The 18,814-nt window shown below is 46.9% G+C and overlaps 1 protein-coding gene across 4 annotated transcripts; it reads right to left on the minus strand.

Moving 5' to 3' along the window:
- Window positions 1-176: 176 nt before the first annotated feature.
- Window positions 177-18,750, minus strand: rtn1a (reticulon 1a). Of its 4 annotated transcripts, XM_040200035.2 has the most exons (9): window positions 17,900-18,750; window positions 10,687-11,388; window positions 9,691-10,356; window positions 2,178-2,385; window positions 1,955-2,093; window positions 1,727-1,796; window positions 1,368-1,414; window positions 1,227-1,285; window positions 177-1,027 (listed from the first exon to the last, which is right to left on the minus strand). In XM_040200035.2, exons 1-9 carry the CDS (start codon window positions 18,120-18,122, stop codon window positions 985-987), a joined length of 2,157 nt encoding a protein of 718 aa, XP_040055969.2. In that variant the 5' UTR covers window positions 18,123-18,750; the 3' UTR covers window positions 177-984. The 4 variants fall into 4 exon arrangements, with proteins under 4 accessions (XP_040055969.2, XP_040055970.1, XP_040055971.1 ...); XM_040200036.2 differs by lacking the exons at window positions 9,691-10,356; window positions 10,687-11,388; window positions 17,900-18,750 and adding an exon at window positions 6,989-7,544; XM_040200037.2 differs by lacking the exons at window positions 9,691-10,356; window positions 10,687-11,388; window positions 17,900-18,750 and adding an exon at window positions 4,016-4,563.
- Window positions 18,751-18,814: the final 64 nt, after the last annotated feature.

The following is an 18,814-nucleotide window of genomic DNA, read 5'->3' on the forward strand; positions in this document are numbered from 1 at the left end:
ACTCAATGAGTGTAGTGCGTCTGTGCCATAATTCATTGGCTTGTATTTTTAGCTCATCATTCCAGGTCTCCCCTTCGAAGTGTTAACTTTCGTGTCACACACACACACACATATCTTCACTCCTTTTGAAGTCATCTCATTAATTTGAACTAATCAGTAAAGTGGCTGAAGAGATGTTATACATCAAGGTACATTTATTGTTCTTGTTCTTGTAATTAAATACATGGTGTAAGTGCAAATAGTTAAAGAGACCATGGTCTAAAGAACTACAGAGTATAGCTGAACATAGTACAAAGTTGGACAGTTATTCAAACAAGCTAAATATCACAAGATACTTCTTGTCTTCATAGTAGTTGTACAACAGTACCTCAAACATGAGCATGTGTATTTTTCCTTATGGTTATACAAAAGCAAAAACCCTACAATTACCACATCTAAGACGCATATTATTAAATTATATTGTGCTTTGAAACACCCAAAGGAAATCATTTTTGCTATTTATATATATAGACATATACTGAGAGAAGCCCTGTCGGCTGACTCGGAAACATGAAGCAGTATTTAACATTGGCAGCAGGGCACGTCTGTGGGCATTTAGCTTTTTCTGTGCCGAACCATACGGTTTGTGGTAAGCACTGCAAAGCAGAGATGTAGCGTGATTTAAGAACTGCACAAAAGATCAAATATTTACCCAAGGCTCGACTTCATGCACTTTTAATAATAAGCAACACAAAAAAAAGTCAGTTTTCTTCTTTTGTTTTCTAGTCGTGTACTTGTCTACCTAGAAACAGGATTATGTATGTGCGACTGTGTTAGTGTTTGGACTGCTATACACAGGGTGGAGGTTTCTCCTGTGGATGCTTTTGGAGAAGACCCAAGATGACGCAGCACGATGCCCCACGGATGACGACCAGGCTCTTCAACGGTTTATCGCGCTGCTCCAACTGAGCTGGGCTGTCATCTTCCTCGGCGAGACGCACTCCTCTACTCCTCCTTCCTCTTTGCCCCGGGGATCTTTGCCTGGATCCTGTTCGAAGTAAACGGTATTTATTCAAGCAGAGGTTGTTGTTTTTTTGTTTAGTATAGCCCGAAATGACCAATTCTCCTAAGAGGGCTTTACAGCTGTGCTTCTTGTACTTTATTTCAAACCTAATGGTTATGTTGCTATTGTTTGTATCCCACAAGGGGACCTTTGACCCTAAACCGTCTGAATGGCAAACACTCACTTCCCCACCACAGAGTTGACATGGGTCCGTATTAGTCCCACGTACTGATCGATCTGTGCCTGGAAAGAAAAGCAAAGTGAGGGGTGTGAATCCCAGACGGTGTTTTGCAAACTCGACTCATTGCGATGCTCAAATTCCCACCTGATGTTTCTCGTAGACCACGGGCATGCTGAACATGGACACCACGGCTGTAGAAGCACGGAGAGAGCAACAATTAATTCTGACACCAGCGCACCGTAACGACCGCCGCTTATCTAAGGTAAACTGGAAAAGTAAACCGAAAACGCACACGTTGGACAAGTGAAGTAAATATGTCCAACTAATGACTTTTTAAGGACATGCTGTACTCCTCTCGAGTATATATGATGCAATATGCCTTCGTTATATGTCTTCTGACTACGAAAAAGTCCAAGCGTGCGTGTGTGCGTTTGGTGAGCGAGCCAACAACAGCGCTCAGAAGTTGGTTCAGTGCAGCGCGCCGTGAGTCGGGGCGACCTCACCTAGGATGAGCAGTGTCAGGCCGTTGAAGAGCGCGCCCACGTAGGTCAGCAGCCACATCAACACGGCGAACTGAAACACACAGACGTGACATGTTTTAATTTTTTGTAACCCGCATGTCCCACAGCACTACACCTGAAGGTGGTGCAGTTTGGGGCTTACTCATAGATATTGTCATCCCGTGCTAGGGATGCTAAAAGAGAAAAAGGGAAGCGAAGTGTGAGGCAAACCTTCAAGGAGTCGATCAGGTCTTGTACGAGGAACAGCCTGCGGAGCTCCTTCATACAGGTGTTGGTGTACAGCAGGATTTTGTCGGCATATTTACTGATCTGGTCCTGGGATAGAGCGATTTCCACCTCCAAGTAGGCCCTGGCGACAGAAACACAGACACGTTCGGTCAGCTAAAGCTGCGGACCCTTTCACAGATATCGAACAAGGTTTTGTTTGACTCACTTGAAAGGGTGTCCCTCGTCGGTCTTCTGCACAGCCTGCAGCACAGACTTGTAGATCCGGAAGCTGATGCTGGCAGAGAGGGCCGCCAGGGCCAAGTAGGCGCCGACGCTGACCACGCTGAACTGGGTCAGCGAGAAGAGAAGCAGGAGCACGCTGCTGAACACGGCCCCGGACTGCTTCACGTTCCTCCAGTAGAGCAGGTCAATGGCTGGAAGGGAAGGACGAAGCGAGGACAAACTGGGTTAGGACCGAACAGGCAGCGGGACGCTGAACGCTCTCGCCGGTACAGGCGGGCGCAGACGTATCCGTTTCAAAGCGAGTCGGACTGCTGAATTACACACACGCACACGCACCACACATTTGGGTCAACTATCTGGAAGCTGTTCACAACCCGATGTCCTCAGAGAGCCTCCGTTGTCACGTGATCCTGATTCTAACCCAGCTTTTCCTTTCGGTTCCACTTGGCTGTGGAGCTCTAAGGCGGCGTCAAGATGTCTGAGGGATGATTTGCCAGTTCGGTGTCTTCACTCATATATATAAATAGCCCAACCTTTGTAGAAGATAATGCCCGGCCTGCACTCGCCTCACCAGTGTCTCAGGCTACGTTGTGACAGCCCGGACCTGTGCGCATTCGTCGTTTATATGACGTGTCCTTATGGTCAGAGGCACCTGGTCCCTTCTCATACGTATACAAACACACATGCGGAGGGAACGGTCTCACACACCTGCACTGGCTGCTCACAGAGCAGAATTAATGATTGACCTGCAGTACAGCTCAGCGAAGCCAGCGGCAGAAATAAAAGCGCTATCAGCGGTTCACAGATAACGGTTCAATGTGACCTGGACAGACGAGCAGATTTGTGGTCAGCGAGGAGGGACAACGATGCTTCAATGAAGTCCCTTTTTTTAATGCGGTGCAGCGTCATGATTGGCCTGAAACGCGTCCGCCATACAGGGATAAAAGGGGCCTCACCCCCCCCCCTTCTTCGGGCACCGGGGCCTGTAATAGAAAGCCACTAGCAGAGATGAGCGCGAGAAGTGATAACTGAGGATTAGCCCAGTGTACCATTACAGCCGACACGGTCCTCCTCCGGCAGTCGGAAACACAGACATGTTTCCATGAGAACTGTCAGCTGCTCGTTTCACCCCTGCTCAGCCAGCCGCCTCGACCACCGCGGTGCTGCCGGGGTGGGCCGTGCATCGGTTTGGTACGAACCCCTGGGTATCCTTCACGTCACATTAAGCACCACCGGTATGCTAATGCACACCTTTGTGTCTGGGCAGAAGAGAGAAGCGTGGCCCAGGTCTCTTGGGTGTCTTACTTCTTTCTGAACTGAACGCCCGCCTGCTCTAATTTTAGATGTGGGGCCGTGAGCAGCATAGTGATGACGGCCATCTTTACTCTAAAAGGCATCTATGGATGCCAAAAAGGCAACCTGGGTGACGGAAGAACGGCCGGAAACAATCCCAGCTTCCCACGCACACCAACCTTCCAGTACGGTGAAGCCACATACATATTAGTTTTCTTCTCACAAAACCAATAGTGACTTACTGTACCCCCCCACTCCCCCCTCCCACCATCAAATCAAAGACACTACTCAGTCACAAACCGTGAGAACAGGACCCACGCGCTCTGGCTGCCGTATGTACACCTCTGACCAGCTGTCCCGTGTTGGATGTTGACATACAAACCACACAGGTAGCACACGCAGCAGCTGTTAAACACACAGACATCCACAACAGGCGACTCTGTCATCGACAGCGACTGGGCCTCGTGATGCGCCCACAGCACCCGGACTGAAAAAGCTTTAGCTAGTGCAGCAGAAGCGGGTACTGACCTGCGGGTCCCATGGCTGAACAGGGAAAGAGGCAGCTGCTTTATCCACGGACAAAAGGAGAGCACTGAGGGGGGGGGAGAGCCCCAACCCCGTGCACAGGAGGGGCGGGGCCACAGCCACACCAGCAAATCAGCATTTGGCTGTGCGGGAGGGGGGGGGGACTGGGAGGGGGAGGGGGGGCGAGTGAGAGAGGGCGGGAGGAGGGGTGTCCATGGGGTGCGGTTGCCGAAGAATCACATTGCAATTCGACACACACACACTAAAACACACACAGACATTCTCTCTCTCTCTCTCTCTCTCTCTCTCTCTCTCGCTCTCTCGCTCTCGCTCTCTCTCTCCATGTGAGTTCTTTCATTCGCAGGCTTTTTAAATGCTGCCCAGCTGACATGTGACAGGCTGCCAAGCAGCGGCTAAAATACAGAGCTGTGTCAAAAAGAATTGAATCAGTCATTTTTTAATGTGCATCATGTGACTTAATTAGCTTTAAGTCATTAGATAAGACGACTAGCGTAGCATTGCATGCTATCAAACCGCATACTGTAGCCATACCCAACTCCCCCCATTAAAACGCTTCTGTGGAAAAGGTTTTATTGAGCACCTGCCTGATGCAGTTGCCATAGTTACCATGCTCCATTTTCTCTCCACCACTCACAGAGATGGAGAGAGGAAGGAAGGGAGGGGCCGAAATTGGAAGAGAGAGCGAGAGATGGAGGTTAGAGCTGCCCTGGGAATCTGAATCTGGGGAATCAGCATCACATGATGCGTCTCCACAGCCAGACACATGAAGACAGCCTCTTCCTTTATGGCGGAGCACAAAGGGACAATGGCAGGTTCTACACAAAGACCTGAGACTTGAGAAAGACGGTGTTTATAAAAGGCTTAAAGATTGACTTGATTACAACGTGACTTAAATTGGGAAAGATATGAATTGCTAACTGACCAATTGGAAGAATAAAAATGCGGATTTATTTCTGGTGTGACTTGTTTAAAGTAGATGACGGATTGAGTGACAATTCAATTGTTAACGTTTGATTAAAACTTGATAATCATATTAAGGCGTACACCGAAAATAAAAATCCAGTCAGAGTGACTGTAGCAACAACTGAATCGCACGAATGAAATGTGAGACACGTCATAGTGAACCAGAGAAGTAAAAATGAGCTTTGTTTGCTGACGTGATCCTTGCCTCTGACATTAAACACATACACTGTGCAAAAACCAAAGCGAATGATTAACACAATTGACAATAGTACGATTTCCCCGCCCCCTTTTCTGTAGTCAAACTAGTTTAGCATGACCTCATTTACTCACTAAAGACGTCCTCATGGCCTCAAATGAGCCATCCGATGGAAAACATCTCAAGAGTCTCAACCCGGTGATGACCAGTTTGGATTTGGGCGTGACATGTTGAAAAAAAAATTCTAATCAGAGAGATGGTTCTTTTTATATAAGAATGAGTCACTATCTCAAGCAGATTGAGCTAACTCGTCGAGACACAGAACACAAACACAGTTTGTCCAACAGGAATAGGAAAATAAATAAAACGGGCGAGTTCACCAAAACATTTGAAAACCAAAACGGCCTTAAAAAGTGTTGCCTATCCCTAACCAGCTTTAGTGTATTTGTAAAATACGATTGTTCTCTCACACATGTCTATTCTTTTGAACGTATTTGGATAGACTTGTGCCTGCAGTGAGTCAAATAGCGATTTGGAACCTTCAAAGTTGTAGACACCACCAAATGCCCAAAGCACCTCAGCACACACACTTTCTAGGTGCTGATGTACGTTCATGTAAAGAAAAACCAATAAGTATGAGACCGGCAAATGCTTTGTCGTTGCCTTCAAACACGTTTTTAATTTGATCTCTGGTTTTGTGACACAGAATAGACTAGTTTGCTAAAGGTAGCCATTCATTCACAGTCTGTGTTTTAAACATTCATTAGAGAGCTGGCTCTTGTCATCTGTGCATGACTCGTGTTGGACCCGTCAGCATCAGGTTTTGATCATTCTTGAGTTTCTCGATGGCAGTGAATGAGAACTTTGCTTTTGCAATGACAATGACTACGCTTAAAAATGGCTTTGAAGTGATGTGCAAGCATTGGTTTGTAGAAAATATTCAGTTCGATCTTCTCCTTTGTCTCGCCTACTCCATCAGCCTAAGACAGAGGCTGTCATGTTACACAGCCTTTGCCAAATTGACATTTACACTGCTATTGTTAGCTAATGCTGAAATGATGGCAGATAATAATACCCCGACCCCAGTTTGGAGGAAGAGACGCCATTTTCTCTCTTTGCCTCCTCTCTGAGCCCTCCGCTCTACGGAGACGGACAGACGGAGGATGCTCTCCTCCGTCCCGGTCTCCGCAAGGTGCCACGGCAGCAGAGGACACTGAGCCGATGTAATCGGAATGGGTGCGCCCTGGTTACCATGGAGACAGTCCGCCAATGCTGTCCCTCCCGATACTCTGACTGCCTCGTTGCACAAAAACAGAGCATACGCCATGTAAAAAGCAGCTCCCCTGCACGGCTGCAGAGTGGGGAGGGCGATGACAATGACACGCCTTTAGTCCACAACACAACGCTGGCATCCATATTAGCATGCACCCAAAACAGATGGCTTCCAGCAGACTGGTGTGTGTGTAAGCACATTTTTTTCCCCAAAACACCCACTAGCGTCTACTGCCCCATCCACTGTTTTTTTTGTTTTGTTTTTTGTCTTTTTATCAGGCAGGCAGACATGCATGCGGCAGAAAGGGTGTCGTCAGGGCGTGTCTGTGGGAAATGAGGTGCAGAAGGACCACACATGACAAATGACAGATGTGAACATGTAAAGGCGCACGTACACACGTTGGTGAATACACACCAACGGCGCCATGAGTCTTTGACCTACATGCGGGGGCTAAACAGCCCCTCTCTCACAGACACAAAACACAGACAGAATGATGAGTAGATGACGGTAAACACATCAGTACCCTGGCCCTTCCAGCCGCTCCAGGAGCATTCCTTCTTGGTAACGTCTGCAGTGGCCTGCATGCTGCTGATCAGTTATGTCCCTGTTTGTTTTCTCCGCGTGGTCTCCGTTTTCTTCTTTGTCTCCCTCGTCAATGGCGCCGACTCACTCAGTCATCCAAGAAAAAAAGGCATGAATGCCCGGAAAAAAAAAAGGATGCGGGAGATGAGATGCTGAGAGGCAGAGATGACAGAGGGAGGGAGGAAGGGAGGAAAGGTTTCCAAGGTGCTGCCGGCTCGCGGGGCTCACGGACTGATGCTCGCGAGCAGTGATGGCTTAAAAAGAACGAGCGTGTGTGTGTGTTGGGGGAGGGGGTCAAATTGTAAACAACACACCACAGTTGCTGCTGCAGCAAACCATCCATGCAATGATGAAGAGCCTAAGAGGGTGAGAGGGTGGGTGGTGGTTGTTGGAGAATAGGCTTTTTTTCTTGAAAGGAAAGACTTTCATAATAAAAGCCCAAACATCATAAGAACAGACTGGTGGTGATGGGTAGCAGTGGGAGGGTTTTCCTGTGTACGCTAGTCATATACTTCCCTTTTATATTTCAGATATTTATTGGTGCATTGAATAATGGAGGCTATAAATAGGAATTGTAACCGTGGTCGTTTTAATAGTCTCATGTCACGTTGCACACCACACTGGGTGCTATAGCAGTGTTTTTTGCTGAAGGTTGAAAATAGCTGGACTTGAGGCCATGTTGCTAAGGAAAAATATGGCAAACACCCAAGTCTGTTTGCACTGAACTATAAAAAGGGAATACACCGAGAATGAAATAGCCATTTCCTCTCTGACTCACTATTAATTGAAAAGGCTAAGTGCATGTCTTTTAATTATTCATAACAAGAGACATTGTTTAGTCGCTTCGGGATGTGTTTGTGATTTACAATTCCTATTTGTAATGCAAATGGTCCCGTAAAGAGACCCGGAACCGAAAAGGTAACATAGGAAGCTCGTAAAACCAGTAAAATAGAATCAGCGCAGTCACTGTTTTGTCATCACTGAGCAAAAAACAATACCCATTACATCATTTTTCAATCCATTGGTCAGGTAGCCCCCGCACCCCCCCTTACTGATTCCTCCCCCCCCCCCCCCTGCATACAGCCACACCTCACACCTTCTGCTCACTGCAGCTTGACATGCTTCAATGCCAATACCAACCAAGAGAAAAGGGAAAAATAAAGATACCAGACTGAACACACTTGCCCATCACTGTTGCTATGGCAACTGACATGGAAGTGCACCATGGAAACGATACCTGCTGGTCCTCAACAGAGCAGCAATGACTAAGGTCCAATGCGCCCTCTAGTGGTGGAGAGAAAAATGCACATGACCTGCTTTTTAGCATTTCCAGAACCTTCTTACAGTCGGAGTAAACAATACGGACAGAGGACAGTCTCTAATGTACTATTTATTCACAACAGCTCATGATATTATACATTTCAGTTGTGTAACTGACTCAATCATGATGTTCTGTTGGACCAGGGCGCATTAGTAGCAGTTTGTTTCAGGAAACTAAAGCCAAACCACACTCGTCAAGATGTTATTCTCTCAGCTCTATCCAGTGAAATTCAAGAGGAAGCTATCAAAGCTCCCAAGTAGGAGGGCGCCCCAGTTTTGACTTCATAGGATTATGTAAACCCAATGTTTACAAGGACAGAGAACAGCCAATTGAAGTCAAAATACCCATGCCAGCCCTGAATGTGCAGCTTAGACCGCATTAACTCCTGCAGACTGCGACGGGCTTCTCTGACTGATCTAATCACAGAGAGATGGAAGGATCCAGATGCTGTGAAGATGTGGAAACATCCAAAATTCTATAACTACAAGAGAGTAAAGTTTACACATGTATACAGTGGGGCTTTTGAGTTTTAGTCATTATAATTTGTCCTAAATGTGAATCCATGTATCCTCACTCTGCCTTCTTCCTTCTCAAATGTACCAGCAGGGGGAAGTAGACTCCAGGAAAGAAGAATACTTCAGGCAGGGACACACACTTAGCGTGGAACCTCCCATCTCTCTCTCTCTCTCTCTCTCTCTCTCTCTCTCTCTCTCTCTCTCTCTCTCTCTCTCTCTCTCTCTCTCTCTCTCTCTCTCTCTCTCTCTCTCTCTCTCTCTCTCTCTCTCTCTCTCTCTCTCTCTCTCTCTCTCTCTCTCTCTCTCTCTCTCTCTCTCTCTCTCTCTCTCTCTCTCTCTCTCTCTCTCTCTCTCTCTCTCTCTCTCTCTCTCTCTCTCTCTCTCTCTCTCTCTCTCTCTCTCTCTCTGAGCAATCTTGTTTACTTCTCCAGCCTCGTCAACAAAACACTGTGCGGTTAGCAGACCAGAACGTAAACAAACACAAGTACTGCGTTAGTGACTTGATTCAAACATTCTGCCAATGGCATTCACTCTTTATCCCTGGCTACGATGAAGACGGTTTTTAAAACACAGATGCACATGCGATTGCTTTTCAATTCCAGAACAAAAACTTCGGAATGTGCAACGCTACCTGTTCCACAGCACTATTTCTGGAATACCCGGGATAGCAGCTTTTAAACTGACCGCTGAAGATGACCACTGCAACGATGAAAAGATCAGACATGTGTTGTGAAATTCTATTACTTGTATCCTTTAGGAAACACCTCCTGCTGTGCTAAAGACACAATCAAGCAGTTTAACACTGACCTTTTTGTTTATCAAAGCCCTGCAGGACGATTGAGGCGGCCGGCTCTCCTTTGCCCTCATTGGCGTGCTTGTGCATGTCGTCCTGGTGGGGCCTCTCCAGTCGCACCTCTGGGGGCACGGCGGCAGTGGGCGGTTTGGGCTTGCTGGTCCGATCCTCCTCCGCTCTCACCGGGCTCTTGACCTTCTCTGTGATCAGGGGCTCTGCCGGCGGCGGCGGCGCGCTTCGGGGAAGGGCGGCGCTGGGAGCCAGCGGAGAGGGAGGGCTCACCCCCCGTTTGGGGCCACCGGAGCCCTGCGCTCTCTTCGGGCTCTCTTCGGACGCAGACTCGATGAAGAGATCACTGTCGAGCTCTGCCTCTCTCTCCTCTCTCAGAATGCTGTAGGCTGTGGGTGGAGCGTGGTTACCGAAACCACCCTTGGCGACGGGGGGATTGTCAAAGGGGTTGTTAGGCTGGCTGGGAGCGCCCTGGCTTTTAGGCAGCTGGACAAATGGGTTGCTAGCGGCCTTGGGAGGCTCCTCGTACACCAACTCAATCTCGGAGTCTCCGGACTCAGCGCTGCTGCCGTCCTGCTCCCTGCTGCCCGCCTTTGAGCCCGGGCTGCTTTTGGAAGCCGCCGGCTTCACCGCGTCCGCCTTGAACATGTCATGGGAACGGAATTCTTTTTCTGTTCACAAAGAAACACAGAGAGGGCATTCAGGTCTTCATTCACGTTACAAATTCAGGCAGAGAGTCTGCACACACGATTCAATTCAACCTAGTTTTCTTGATTGGCACAAAATACAGCTTTTGTGTTTGTTGCATGATGGAATAAATACATGCATTCCCATTTAGTCATTTTAACAGTTTCCAGACAATTTACAGTACAAATATATACGGAGATTGCAATATGAAATTTTGTATACCATGATTGGGGATTTTTTCTACATCCCAAACCTCCATATCTGTGTGTGTGTGTGTGTGTGTGTGTGTTTGTGTGTGTGCGGGCTGGACCTACGTGTTGGCGAAGCATTGGGAGTGGAAGCAGGGCTGTCGTCCTCCGGCTCCGATAGCGTCACAGTGGGAACCCCCTGCAGGCCCACGCTGAGGACGTTTTCACGCTCAGACACACTGACCGGGGGGGCGTGTTGCGGCAGCTCACTCTTGGCAGCCTGAGGATGGGACTCGGTCAAAGTGATCTTCACCGGGCTGGCCGTCTGTGGGGTGCCACCCAGGTTTCGGTAGGAGCGGTAGTCCGACAGCTCTTCATCAGATGGCTCCTCCACATAGGGGAACGATTGGGAGCCCAGAGCTGACCCGAGGTCTTCCTCCTCATCTCTTCCGTGGTTCTTTTCCATGTAGCTGCCTAATGAGTCGTGGCCGGCTGAGCCTGGATCCACCGGGTTGTGGTGGTCCTGGCGCTCGTCCCCGTGGCTAATGTCCATGTAGTTGTAGGATTCCGTCTTATCTGAGCCCAACAGAGATGTGGGCATGTCATCGCCCAGGTCAGAGGTCATCCTGGTGCTGGAGCTGAAGCTATAGCTGTCGCCAGAGAACTGATCTAGGGCGGAGGAGCCGGAGGGGGGCTTAGTCGGTTTCAGGTCATCAGACAGGTAAGAGGCTTCTCGACCGGACGCGTAGCTCTGATTTGACATCAGGGAAGTGTAGACGTCGCCGTCTTCATTCATGGGCGTCCTCAACGGGCCAGACATGAGGTCATCTACAGAGATTGACAGACAGAAAGAGAAAGAAAACTCTGTGAGGTTACACGCTAACAAGGAAGAAGGGCCGTACTCTCTCTGTCATACACTCGGATCACATCGGCCTGCGCCTGATGTTGTTGAGGATTTGAAAACATCCAGTTAAGCAGGACTACGCTGCCAGGGAGGGGAGTCGCGGCACTGTGAGGCAAACCCAGTCAGACTGGCTGCTCGGCTGTGAAGACCAGTGAGGCAGCAGTAACAGAGGGTATTTGTATTTGCATTGGACAAAGGGGGATTGTTCAGACACCCCCCCCCCCCCAAAAAAAAACACACAGTGCCACAACCGGAGTCTGTTCTAAATCATGCAAAGGCCTTCCTCTAGTCACATCTCTGCTCTGTAATCACTGTGATCCTGCGTCTGCCTTGACAAATTAGTGTCGTGAAAACAACTACAGACATGTAAAATATGAACAATACACGGTGTGTGCAAGCGACCCTTTTGGGGAAAAATAAAACGGCGTAAGCTACGACACTAGGTTGCCAAAAGATTTCCACAATAAATGAATAATGTGTTTTAAACAGAGCACACATCTCTGTGGTATCCAATAATCACAAATCAAAATAATACATTGTAATGCTGATGGTCTACAATTAGGAACGCACCAACAGATGAACTGTGAATTTGTGTGTCCACCGCTGTAAAATAGCACTCAACGTTTCACTGAATAATTTGTTACAGTGCCGCAGCACAACATTAAGGTTGCTCATTTTACATGACTTGCAAAAATGAGACCGACTTGATAGGGATCTTATTTCAACGCTCAGTCAGGTATTCAGACTTGCTGACAAACACACATTGCCTTGTGTTCATACACACATACACACAACACCCACCACACTGATGCTGATATTTTGGATGTGCTATTTACAAGTCTTGAGTCTCGAGTCACCTCCCACTGCTCTCTCGCCCTGCTTCTCTCAGGGCAGCGGTGGTGCTATAAATAGGCTGGGTCCAGCTGCTGGGCTCGACAAGGGGGGGGTTTAAAATAGCAGCCTTAGGGTCAGCTCTGGAGGAGGCAGAATGACTGACAGAAGGGCCAACAGGTCAGCACTTCCGGTCCCTCCCATCGCTTCCTCTAAAAAATTTTAAAAAAAAGGCCCCACCGCCCTTCACTTCCCTTCTGCTGTCCTTCCTACCGCTGCTCCTTCATTGTCATTAACAATACATCATACCGCAGTACAATGCATGAACACTACACACCCAGTCTGGGACATTGGGGGAGGGCTGACGTGACATGGAGGAAAAGCAACGCCGGCCCACACTTGGGCGGCAGATTATCTCTCATCTAGTGGACTTGAATGTCTTGTACATTAAGCCACATGCAGCATTGATGGGCGCAGCCGTTGAGCCCCATTTCAGATGTGTGGCACGAATTCCCCCGATGTACTGCTAAAGGCAACCCGACGTGTAATCCTCTTAGTGCACCACTATTGTATAGGTCACACATCAGCCATCACCCCGGCGACACCGACGTAATCTGACACTCACTGATATGCTGCTCAAAAACATGCAGTGCAGATGTGATAAGCACGCAGGGGCCACTACGAACCGTGAGGAGAGGCGATCTCAGGGGCGGTGAGCTGCCAGTAATCCTGTTGACTGTCGGCGGCAACACCCCCCCCCCCCCCTCCCTCCCTCCTTCCCCCATCCCTCCTCTCTATTGTCCCATTCCACATACCAACAGATAAACTCACCAGCAGTTGCATAAGGCATCTGTAACAATATAGAAGCTGGTTGCTCGTCTTTAACTGCCATCAGGTCAGGTCGGGGGGGGTGGGGGGGGGCAAAGTTGGTGTGTCGAGCTTTAGGGCATTTTGAATTCTGTTGACACGGCGTAGCTCCCGGACACCGGAAAACAACAAATACCACCAGGCCGAAACGAATGTTTTGCTGCACTCCGATGAGATCGGATGTGACAATAGAGGAACTCTGAGCTCACACTTCAGCTACACGACATAATCGTGTCACCAGAAGGGGTGGTGCGGTTAAAGGAATAAGTCCTGGTGGCCGTGCTGTGGAGGGGCAGTCCTTTTGTTGTCCCCTGTGCAGCCTAGTGAAGCCTCAAAACTAACGCAGCCTGACAATTTGTGCTACGCCAACGCATGGGCTCCTAATTATCGGGCTACAGACAAAAACATGTGAGCATAGACGATATGAAAAGAGCCAGAGTTGCAAATGAATACAACCACTTTAAAATGAAGGGGCTTACTGAGCCGCATGCGGGACTCTGTGTGCACGGTTTATTCCCTTTAAGACCCTTTCTGATCCACTGCAGTTTTTCAATTTGATATGAAATAAATTAACTAATGCGGCAACAGAAAAGGAGTTTAAAAATCGATGAAAAATGGTTGCAAGTCTCCAAAACATCATGCAGCGTCGCCTCTGGCAGCAAGTATCAGAATCAGCTTTATTCGCCATGTTTGCGTACACCATCGTTCAGCTTCGCCTTTTAACGTCTTTTAATCTATTGCAGTTGTAACGATCTCCTTACTCGGTCCGTGACCCCCTTGACTGTGGTGTCACCTTTCAGGAGCTCCATTTCACTCCATGCCCTTGTGGAAAGTAATCAAGTGGCCTTCTTCCTTTGCCCTTTCAAAGCCATCTGTGCCTTTCAGATAAATGACATGCTGCTGCTTCATAACTGTAGGTAGAAATTGACCCTTATACTGGGAAATGCACAATATTTTATTTTCTAAAGATAAAAACACATTTATTTTTGAAAACATGCCCTTTGCACACTAACTGAATAAGCTGGGCACATTTTATGAAACATTTGAGTAAAAAAAAAAAGCTCCATCAGCACAGGCCCCTTATTACCTGTACACTTTTAACACTAGTTTATAAAGAATAATTATATATATATATATATATATATATATATATATATATATATATATATATATATATATATAATATATTGAATGTGCATATTAAGTAATTTACTATTGGATCGTCTAATGCAAGTCCCTTGCTAGTTAAATTGGAATGTTATTGGTTTGGTGCTTTAAAAGCTTCGGTTGTACCGTTTATGTTCATAATGTATTGATTACAAAAACCATGTCTGGACAAATACTTGAATAACAGCTACTAACTATCCCACTTTAAAAAAAGAAGATAATGGAGGGCACAAAGGCCGTCTATACTGAGCGCTGAGGTTCATCAAAACTACTTGTGGGGGTCGATAGGAGAACAGCTGTGCTGAAGGATTCAACTGCCCAGAGCTGGATTGATCCAAAACAACGAGGACCCACAATTATTGAAAGGAACGTCAGTTAATCCACCATTCCTAAAAGAAATCACTGAAGGCCACACTGGACAAATATTGTTGTTCCAGCAGCTTTTGTCAGAGATAAATCCATGTGCAGGCAGTTGAAATAAAGACTTATCCGTCGCAGTTCAGACTCTGAAGTCGTGGTAGGTACAGTACCCGTCTTCCACTGTATTGATCGCACTTCGCCTTCTTCGAAAGAGCTTTATGGATGAATGGAGAGGACGTGGGGGGGATCCAGACTGAGTGCAAGCTGTCTGCTTTGGCTCAAAGCTGTCAATTCAGTGGGACTTTGGATTGGCATTTCAGCCTCGTTGTACAGACAGAATTCTGCATTAAAGAGTACAGATGCAGTAAGACACCCACAACAAAAATAAGGAGTTGTTGTTTCACAGAGCAGCTCTCTGGGATTGTTTGTGCCCTCAGGCCGCGGAGCAGGACAAAGCCGTTAAAGTCCTACAAAACGCCATCATATTTCTTGTCTTTCAGCAAAAAACACGGGCTGAAATTGATTTATCAATATAATGATAGCAATAATGCTTTGTTTTTGTCAACTGCTGTGAGGCTTTTTGAGTCATTTGAGCTTTTTATAGCCAAACATTAGCTAATTGGTCCCGGAGACGGATGAAGATAAATTAAATTGGAAACCTGGGATGAGCACTCTAAGCCATCTAAAGCAGACACACCAGTATGTTGTTCTCCTCCTTTAAACCGTATTTAATTATGTAAGGTGCTTGACAACACATTTTCCACGACAATAGCTGAAACGGAAGCACATGCAAACACGGGCTCACATGGGAGCTGACGTCGACTGGTTAAGTAAATGCTTTTGTCAGATTCTGAATTAAAAGGCATCCATAAGAGTAAAGACCATCCGTTGTGTTTCCTGTTTTCCTCTGACAGAACTATCGGCCTTCTCCTCGGAGACTTTCCTCTCTCGCCATTAAGCTTTCTCCTCCTCCTCCTCCTTCTCATCATCCTCCATCCCTGTATTATCCTGCATCTTTATCATCTAGTCTGAAAAGACCCAGCACTGCTCTGCCCCCTGGGAACCGCAGCTAAAGGCCCGAATGCACTGCGCAGTCCAGTGAAGTCCACTAAGTGCTTTCCTTATTTGACAGATATGGAATAGACCCAGCCAGACTGTCTCATCCGTGTGCCTGTTGATGTGCTGAAACGGAGCAGAACTCAACTCGAATGCACCGATCAGGAAATGGATTTTGATGGAGAATGTTTCTCATTACACAGTCACTTTGTCGGTATGTGATGAAGTAACTAATTGAATGCACTGCAATGAGTAAAGAAGTGAATGTGTGTGTGTGTGGAGGGGGGGGGGGGTGTCAAATTGTTTGTGTACAATATGCACTTAGTTGTTTTTAGTACTAGACACAGCATGTTCTCAGAAAAACTGTATGTGGAACTTCTGAGGATTAAATAGTCTATTCCATTCTGCACTGGCTGTGATCCGAGGCTACGTTCTGTCCTGTAGTCATTAAATAAAGCTGAAAACAGCATTATTGGCATTCTACGGGTAAATGACGGTGTGAACAGAATTAAGGACAGGGGTGGATCAATTACCAAGAGAGGCAATTCTAGACACCTTGGACATTTATTATTTAACACTGTGTAGTGTTTAAAGTTCAAACGTCTCTGCATCCATCACCTTGAAGTTTACAAAACAAAATAGTATCACGCACAAGCACAGAGGCAAAGGAAAGTTAGTAAGTAAAGAGTAAAAAGTAAAAGAGGGGGTTGTTGGGAGTGAGGAACGTCTTTGAAAAGGCTCAGAATAGACCATACTACTTTATATGTCAGGTCAAGAGGAAAATGTCCAGTATACTTTGCTAAATGGGATGAGAGCTGCTCTGTTCCCACCAAGAACATAAGTGACAGAGTGGATTATGTCACTAGTATCGACATGTGTGTCTGTCTGTCTGTCTGTCTGTCTGTCTGTCTGTCTGTCTGTGTGCTTCTAAGTTGGAGCTTTCCTGCATGGCACACTGTTATGTGAGGAGAGTATAGCATGTGCTTTGTTTTCTTTTCTTAGAAATCCAGAGCAAACATTGACTACCTAGTTCATCATTTAATATGTATATGATATGAAGTCTGCTGAAAAATGATACAGCTTTAGCTTTTGTAAATTGTATACATTGTGCTATGTATTATCCAATTGCATCCCGTTTATATCTGGAGGTTTAAGTTTTACATGCAAGCTAAATTCTAGTCTAAAGTCTAAATTATGCATCTTGTACTGAAGGGAAAATATATTTGTTTCATCTTTCCTTGTTTTGGCCCATTAGCAGCTAGTGAAAACAAGAAAGCCTGAGAGGAGTCTCTGCTTCAATTTTTTTTTTTTTTTAAACATCTCATGAATTTTTCAGTGAATTCGTGAATAAAAGTAGAGGGCTCGCGTTTTGCTAGCCAAGCGAATAGCAATCCCGGTTCTTTCAGGACTAAAAATAGCAGCAACCCACCAAGCTGTGCTGAGGAGAGCGGCGGATTTAGAACTGAGGTCTGCATGATGTTCCCACAAAGACCACTGCCTCCAGCATCCAATAATAAAACCATATCATTCACAATATGCAACCTAGGAAAGTTTAGGCCCTAACAGGACCAATACAGTAATTTGGTCGACCCGTCTCCTATTGAGGAACTACGGTATGTCAGCCCCACTGGTTATGAAAGCGTTCATCGATGTATCATCCTTAAACACCACCACATCAAGGATACGGGTGTTTTACAATATATGCACGCAGGGCCTACACGTGGCAGCTCCTACATCCATGACAGTTCAGGTAATTCAAAGTTCAACAGGCTATTGGTGATAAGCTGCTCTCATCAGCCAAAGTGTATGGACTGGTGGGGCAAACGATGGGGAATAATGGATGTTTAATAAGGGCTAAAGCTCCAACCAAGTCTGATTCAATTTGGTTTTTAAGGACGTCCTGCATCATTCCTTGCCGCATCACTGTGATGGCAGCTGATTTGCCGCCATCGCATAGAAGTTACTCGCTAACGTCATGCTGTGTTTTCGCGTCCAGAAGTTTTAACAGAGATTCCCTTCGTAACGCGCAATCTGTGACTAACTGCTGCGCCTCTCTCCCCGTTTTCTACCTCCAACGTGCTCACGCGCGGGGGTCCAAAATATGCCACGAAATGGCACACGTCGAGACTCAACCGCGACGACTGCCTGCTTTACCTGTAGATGCAGTTCCCATAGCAACGGGAGGCCTTTTCCCGTCGTCCGGGGAAGGGTGAAATCGTTGGTGCAGGTCGCCGGCCACCTCGCCGCCTCTCGGCTTGAATTCTTCACGGAGCTCGCCGAAGCGGGTCGGTGTGTTCCCAAACAGGCCGTTTTGCTCGTAGTCATCCCCGAACCACTTCCCCTCCGAGCCTAGCTCCTCACCGGGCTGACCAGACATGCTTTTTTTTCCTGTTATCGGACAGAAGAGATACTAGCTAACGGTTCTTCTTCTTCTTCTTCTTCTTCTTCTTCTTCTTCTTCTTCTTCTTCTTCTTCTTCTGCTTCACCTTGTGCCGGGTTCTGTTTACTAAATAAAAAAATTAGCGGTAGTGGATTCTTTTCTCTTTTTTGCGCTAGAATGGGTGACAAGAGATGAGACAACAGACGAAAATGCAGCTTTATCGGCTCGCGTCTGTTAACCGAGCGGGTTCGTACACGCCACGGATGAGACGTTGCGGTCGGTCGGGGGAGCGAGAGGAGAGGAGTGAGGTTGATTGTTTTAGTTCAGTGCCCCGGCGGTGACGTCATGGCCGTCCGCCAGGCTCAGGGTTGGCACTTTAATTTGGGGTAGAGACACAAAAAAACAACAACAAAAAAAGAAGGTATTTTGGCGTAAAAATGAAGTGTTTGACATTGAAGGAGTGGGTGACAGCTGAATTATGTTTAGTGTGAAGAAAAAAGCCTGCGGGGACTCGGAGAGATAAGTCAGACAAATTAGACGCGGGGGGAGCGTTATGAAGATGGCAGAATATCAAAGTTCAATCGTAAAAACTGGATTTTTTTAAATGACACGAATTTTCAAGTGTGACGTTGTATAAAAAGTGTGCCCAAAAACAAATCAAGTAGTTATATATATAATTTTTTTTAAAG

The sequence above is a fragment of the Gasterosteus aculeatus genome, chromosome 15, assembly GCF_964276395.1.
Source record: "Gasterosteus aculeatus chromosome 15, fGasAcu3.hap1.1, whole genome shotgun sequence".
Lineage (NCBI taxonomy): Eukaryota > Metazoa > Chordata > Actinopteri > Perciformes > Gasterosteidae > Gasterosteus > Gasterosteus aculeatus.